At 38.7% G+C, this 7,094-nt stretch overlaps 1 protein-coding gene and 1 long non-coding RNA gene across 2 annotated transcripts; one reads left to right on the top strand and one right to left on the bottom strand.

Annotated features, from left to right (window-relative positions):
- Window positions 1-3,334: 3,334 nt before the first annotated feature.
- Window positions 3,335-4,285, bottom strand: LOC106341849 (cysteine-rich receptor-like protein kinase 10). Its single transcript, XM_013780576.1, has one exon. It carries the CDS (start codon window positions 4,219-4,221, stop codon window positions 3,460-3,462), a length of 762 nt encoding a protein of 253 aa, XP_013636030.1. The 5' UTR covers window positions 4,222-4,285; the 3' UTR covers window positions 3,335-3,459.
- Window positions 4,286-6,549: 2,264 nt separating this feature from the next.
- Window positions 6,550-7,093, top strand: LOC106341503. Its single transcript, XR_001269661.1, has 3 exons — window positions 6,550-6,787; window positions 6,874-6,955; window positions 7,038-7,093. It is a non-coding gene; the product is annotated as an uncharacterized LOC106341503 (long non-coding RNA).
- The last annotated feature ends 1 nt before the right edge of the window (window position 7,094 follows it).

Genomic DNA, 7,094 nt, shown 5'->3' with positions numbered 1-7,094 from the left:
TCCTGCTTTATGATTGAGTAGTAGGCTAAGCTTGCTTAGGGTTGTAGGGTGTTAGCCGCATGAACTGAACACAAATAAGTGATCTTAACTGTTCTTCATTCATATTGTTCTTACTGCTTACATTGAATTGATCACTTAATGTTCGATTTCTGATTTAATCACCTAGCTAACCGCTTAGGAGATAAATTGACATATATTGAATGAGCTTTGTATCCCTAATCAGCGAGAGTAGATATTAGGGTATTAAGTGAACTAATCAGATCTTGTCTCTAAGGCTTGTTATCGCGTCTTGTTCCAAGTGAGAACTTAGGATTCAAGACCGATCTGCAAAGGAAGCAAGACCACGATAGTGGATTGTTCTAGCCGAGTGATCTGGGTTCTAGACTGCACCTCATTGCACTTGAATAGTTGTTCAGTTTTGCATTAACACCCGATTAATAACCCTAAGCCGGCTTCATTTAAATCGAATTTGAACCATCTAGGTATTCTAGTTACTTGCGTCACAATTAATTCTCAAAACCCCACTTGTTTCTCATCTTATTATTGAACTCATAAGAGTAAAGAGTAAACTGGTCCTCTGGATTGAATCTCAAATATTACAATTACCACTGTTAACTTGATAGTAGTAAGGATTCATTTTTAGTGGATCAAGCATGTTTGCAATGTTCAAAACGATGGCGTGGTCTACCGGAGGGGTGACCTTCTCTCAAGAAACATTGCGGTGCTCTACATCCCAGCACTGGTACTGACTCCTATCTCAGACCAGTGGTACTAGACCAACACTATTGGAAGCCTTTTTTCTTGTTCTGGTTTATAGCCAAATTCGAAGCCCGGTTTTTATTTCGTTACGGACTTTGTTCCTGTTCCGGCCTCGGCTAAGGATCGAGACATGGTGCTCATTGGTGGGTAGTCTAATCAGGATATCTGCGCCTTTGGTGAAAAAACGCTAGTCCACAGTTTTAACTTTAATTATTTGGCGACTCTCAATTGTGCTTATAGTTCGTAATTCAGGATTAGAGTCTTTATCCTTCCGAATAATTATGTTTTTGTATTTCGTGGTCGATTTAGGGTGTGTAAGAGATGTTTTCATCCTGAGTCGTTAGGTGAACTCGTTTCGGCGGTGGCGAAAGAGTACAATGAAGCATGCATTGGGTAGCGTATGAACAATCTAGTAATCATAGGCAGGACCAGATGCATTTGGCGCCTAAAGTGAATTGAAAAATGCTGCCCATAATCATATTAATAATGTAAAATTCTTATAAGCCATTAAAACACAACTTATAATAAATCTTATGCGGTTTTAGAAAAAATTTAAAATTATAAATTTTACAAAAGAAATAGAGAAAAATCAAGAGAAAACATGTAAAAAAAAGTCAAAACTGTAGAGATTAATAACAAAGAGTAATTTAATGGCTGTAGCAAATTGAAAAAAAAAAGAATGCAGTTTTGTCCTGAGAAAAACGAATTGTCAACTTATCAATGTCTCAAAACTAAAGTAATTAGAGTTTTTAAGTAAAAAATTATTTAATTAGGGATTTGTGATATATTATGTACTCCAACAAAAAAAATAATTAGTTGTTAGAAAATGAAATAAGAATTGATGGTCGAATCTGTTAGATATCAGATGACAAAACAAAAAAGATATCACATCCAAAATCTTTTAAACTGTTCAAAGGGGGAAAAAGTAAGAAGCTTGGTTTCGAACTCGTCACCTGCAGCACACATTCATAAGCACACAACCACCTTATCAAAAGAACTTGCTTAGCCTTGGGGCCCTTAAAAATTATATAGATTGTGCCGCCTGAAGCCCTTGCTTCATGTGCTTTACCCCAGGGCAGGCACTGATCGTAGGTAATACTAAATCTCTTCATTTTTCCGTGGTTAAATCTTTAACGAGAACCTCCTTAGGACCAAGGCTGCTTAAGCAACTACATCGACAAACTGGTTTGAAACCGTAATGACTCTCTCCAAGGCTCTAGAAATGGAAGATTTGACAAATCCCTGAGGATTTGGATTGCAAACAGGTAAGAAGGTTAACAAGCTTTGGTTTCAGTTTTAATTTAGAAGTCTCACTTTAAACAAAGTTACATCATTTGTACAAAAAAGTTTTGAGTTAAATAAATTTAACATTCATCCAAAAAAAATTGTTAACGAGGTCGAACTATTGTATTGAAGTGTTTGATGAATGAAAATTATATGTTTGAGGCAAAATATTTTTTTTGTAACATCATGGTTTGTGCTGTCTGTCGAAGGGTTTAAGAGAATTTAGTTGACTACCTATATCACAAAATTGTACTTATTTTTTCTGTCACACATCCAGAAAGAACTCTAGAGTTAAGCGTGCTTGAGCTGAAGTACTGGAAGGATAGGTAACTTATCAAGAAGTGATTCACGATATCGTGCGAGTGAGACCAAAGCACAGAAAAAGGTCATATGGTGATTGAAGAGTCGGTAATCAAGACTTTCAAACCTCTGGAAAATTAGCGCACCTTATGTCGGATGGAATGTAGCGAACGCTCCGAATGACCGGCATGAGAGGCTCATTAGATGTGGGTGGTCGAGGCGTTACAAATGGTATCAGAGCATATAAAGAATTTCTGAGATAAACGTAGTTGAGCTGAAGTAGTGTAAGGATGAGTGATGTATTAGGAAATGATTCGCGATATTATGCGAATAAGGCCAAAACACGAAGATAGATCATATTGCAAAGTCAATAAACGAGACTTTCGAGCCTCGGAAAAGTTAACGCATCACACGTCGAACGGAACGGCGTGAGGTCCATAGGCCAAATGGACAGGTATGGAAAACCATTAGCGGGGCGTTACACTTTTGTGTAGTCCTGCCTTATTATTTTGTGTCCACACAATTGACAACCCGTCTACCATTCTTTTTATGTTTTATATTTTCTATATTTTAACTTTTTGGATGATTTATTGAAATTGCGATAAATAATACTTTTGCGTTCTTAGAATAATGCAAGGCATTTCCACAAATTACATCTAAATGATTCTTTGCTGAAGCGCCTATGTGATTTTCAATGATTCTAAGACTGAACTTTCTTTGTTTTACACAAAATATTCTTTCAATCCCCTTTTTAGAACATCTTTTTATAGAAACTTGTTTTCTCTATAAACTTTCTTTAAGATTTTCTCTTTGAGTTACGGATAGTGACTGCATATGGATGCATCGTCTCTACAAACGAACATGTTAAAAAGGACTTTTCTACGAACAATTCAGCTGCATTTATTTCTTGATCAATTTATATTGGAGGCCAACTCCTCCTACAAACTGAAATCACAAAAGGAAATGGAAACGTGGGGTTTGTCCAAAAACATAAAAACCACAACTTTATTTGATAAATTGAAATAAAATGACAGGTGGAAGTGAAATGCATATGATATGTATGGATAGTTTTTAGGTGGTTTGTATCTGTCGATGCTTTGTGTTTGTGTATTCACCTCAGGTGGTGGTTTGTGTTGTAACGGCAGATTCGTTGTAAAACGGGTAAAGCTCGTATCTTGAACCACAGCTAGGCAAAAGAAGTCTTGCCCCAATTCTTTCAGTGGGTAACTGATTGATGGACGTTTGCAGACAACGCAAACAGTCTTGCCCCGTCAAATCAGGAGTGCACTGAACAAGTCCGTACAAACTCTGCAAGGCAGTAAAATTGACTTTCCTCGCATCGAATTTTCGGGAACTGGCCACTGCTTTGGCTGCCGCTTGGTTCAGGGTGGACAAAACCAAATCTCGGAACCGGTCTTGCTGATTACGTGGAATATTATTGAGGTTAGGCAAGGTATATCCACCATCGGTTCTAAGGGTGGAGAGAATATTCCGGTGAGAGTATCTGAGCGTACACTCATCGTAATAGAGCACGGCCTCGCTCTGATTCGGGCACCGCGTTAAGGATTCATTGACGGCAAAGGCCACGCAGTTACGGCAACTTTCCTGCGAGACATCTCCGCGGCATAGGAAAAGTCCGGTGACGGTATCGGGAGCTTGACCCGCCTTACCACTTTGGAATCCGGTGGAGTAGGAAGAGTTGGGTGAAGAAAAGGAAGCCAAAAGGGTTTTGAGATTGGTGTAGTAAGTGCTGTTCCTTGAATACGTTGTCGTATTTGGACAAAAGTTATATAAGAGAGAAAGGTCATGAGAAGAAACTTTGATGCAAGTGAAAACGGAGAAAAAGGAAAGGAAGAAAAAAGTGACCCTCGAAGACATAGTTGGGATTTCCCAATGTCAGGAAGCTCCGAATATGAAAGAAATTGTTTTTCTTTCTTTATGCGCTACGGTTGTAGATTAAATCAAGAATGCTATTTATAACGAGAAACGACGACTAATCAAGGTCAAAGTAAATGCCCAACATGTGTTCAGAATCATATCCATTACTTTTTAGTATTTCTCTACTTATTTCTAGAAGATATAGAGTATAAATAGTGACCAATAAATGACGAATAATAATGTATTTTCTCACACTTTTTAAAAATAATCACTATTCATAAAAAATAATTTTTCTTTCTTATTCATTTTTTCTGTAGAGAAATAAAAAACATAATTATTATTTATTAAATTTGAGAAGGAACAACAATTCTTTTTTATTCCTGCTATTTTATTTTTATACATTATTTTCTTATTTATTCTTATTGTTTCTGTTGCAGGCTGGGAATCAAGGTGGACGAGATGGATGATGGAAGCTAGATGGATCGACCAAAAATATGATCGCGTGGGGGATATGAATGGAATCTGAGATGTAAATCTGAAACAAATGCAAATGCAATGAGATGAGGTTTATACTAAGAACAAAATAAGATAAATAAACAAAGGATATAATGAAATTAGGCTGCTGGTCGTGGCACACTCTCAGCCTAATCAGTTGATGATTGAAGTGGATTGAGATGGTGCTTTGCTTGCTGGATGTGTATCACTCTCAAGTTTGGCAAACGAATTGGAATGGAAGGATGAGGGGTTGAGGACGCCACAAGACTCTTTGGAAAGGAGCCTTGATAAGTCAAGGTGCTTTGGAGTTACTTCACACAAACTCAAAAGACTTAGAACAATAGTTTTAAGAAAACTAGAAAACTGAATAATTCTTATTACTTTCAAAAATGGGGTGATTTACAATGAAACAAAGACTAGAGCTTTGTAGGATTGACTAAGAAAGACTCTAACAGTCATAAAATGATAAAAGGAAACAAAATAACTTGAACTTAAAGTCTTGGGAGCAAAGGCTTTGATGGCTCCATGGAATATAGCTGTTAGGCTTGATTTGCTTCCTTCCAAAAGAGAAACTTGTGAAGACTTGTATCTTGATAGCTTCTGGACGTGGCCATGATCTTCAAGCCTTCCTGAAATACTCCTTGGTTTTAATAGAAGAGAATATGGCCGTTGGTCTTGGGCAAAAATCTGTAGAAACTCCTCCAAAGCATTTAGTATAATTGTGGCCATATATGGAATGTTGATGGAGAGAGAGATCCGCCTGATCTCCTGGGTGCTGGTGCAGCTAAGGACGTCTTGGATGTCTTCTGAATGGTCTAAAGTATCTCCTGATTCCCATAAATATCTCTGGGTTGAACCAAGTTGAATTGGTTGAAGACTTTCCTTAAATGATGTCGGTTTGGCCAATTGATGCAAACCGGCTTGATCTTTTGGTTTGATTGGGATCCGCCTGATCCAGTGGGGCTTGGTGCTTCCTAGGATGTTGTGGAGTGCCTCTGAATGACTTAGAAGGTCGCCTGGTTGCCATTCTTGAGGTTGGTTTGACGTGAACCCCAGATCTTCCAAATAAGGCAAGTGTAGAACTGGTTTGGCAGGTTTTGGGAAATTGATCATATCTCCTAATTTCCGTGGCCATTTCTCCTGATATTGGGCTTTCTAGAAACCTGATAAACTCCTCTTGACTCCTATGATCGTTTTTGGTTCAGGAAGATTCTTCTTTGGGCTTGAATCCTCTTCTAAAGTCGGGTACTCGCAGATGGACGGGCTAAGAAACCTCTGACTTGTAAAATTCATAACTTCTTGATCCATGATTATTTTGGCCCAATTCCAATTGACCTGGACTCCATCTTGAGTGTAGAATCCATAAAAATTAGCCTCGTCATTTAAACCCTCCTTTTTTTTGTAAGATATGGCATGTTTAGTGCACGTATGTCCTGGTTTGCGCCTTGGCTGGTTGAGTAGGGCTTTGGGTTGACCTCTGGTTCAGTTGCTGATCTGATGGCCGCATCATACCCTCCCCCTTGACAAAGTTTCGACCTCGAAACTGGATAATCTGCACCAAGATAGAGCAAGTCAGCTTTCATACTCTTTTGAGATGCTAAGGTCTTACCTTGATATTGTTTCGGTTTGTGGACTTGAGTTCTCTGTGCTTGGCTTTCTCTAATTTTGGTGTTTATGTTAGGCTTTCTCTGATTCTGGCCCATTGCAACCACTCCCCTTCTTACGGGCCGTATCCTGAAACCTTAATATCATCCTCTTCATCGTGGTAACAGGAGATCAAGTAACGGAATCACGATTTATGTTCAATTCATAAACACAACATTTAATCTCAGTAAATTTTCTCCCCACTACTCCTCAATTCACCATAACCTTCGATCTCTTCGGATTCTTCAGGATTTGGATCCTATAAATAGGCGTTCAAGGCTTCATGGTTATCACAGAATCTTTGATTTTTTCTACTCATAACTCCAACACATACCGGCGTGAATAATGGCTGCTCCCCAGATCTCCCTTTCCGAGTTGAGGCCAGGACGTTGTGCTCGGAGTAACACGCCTCCGTCCCAAATTGGAGGTAAGCGCTTTTTCAGATACAATCAAACATATCATATATTTAGATTTCCATAAAAGGCCTCTAACTCTTCGAAACATGTAATGCAGGTCGTCTCTTTCTTAATGCAACTTCTGGGTCACACTTCTACTTTGACGATGAGGTGATAGCAAGTCAAACTTTATTCGATGAGTAAGGCCCTTCATTGTAGTGCATAGGACAGAACATGTTCTCATATGTCTTTCTCATGCTCTCCTTACATCCCACTTACCAGGTTGTGTGCGACAAACGTAAGTGACTCCACCAGTGGTACCGAATACGGTGGAGTCCA

This window comes from Brassica oleracea, chromosome C4 (assembly GCF_000695525.1).
Source record: "Brassica oleracea var. oleracea cultivar TO1000 chromosome C4, BOL, whole genome shotgun sequence".
Taxonomy (NCBI): domain Eukaryota; kingdom Viridiplantae; phylum Streptophyta; class Magnoliopsida; order Brassicales; family Brassicaceae; genus Brassica; species Brassica oleracea.
Note: the sequence above shows the minus strand (reverse complement) of the source record. Positions and strands in the feature narration are given on the sequence as shown.

Excerpts from the sequence above, each read along its gene's own strand:
- LOC106341849 (XM_013780576.1), bottom strand. The coding sequence starts at position 4,221 with ATGTCTTCGAGGGTCACTTTTTTCTTCCTTTCCTTTTTCTCCGTTTTC.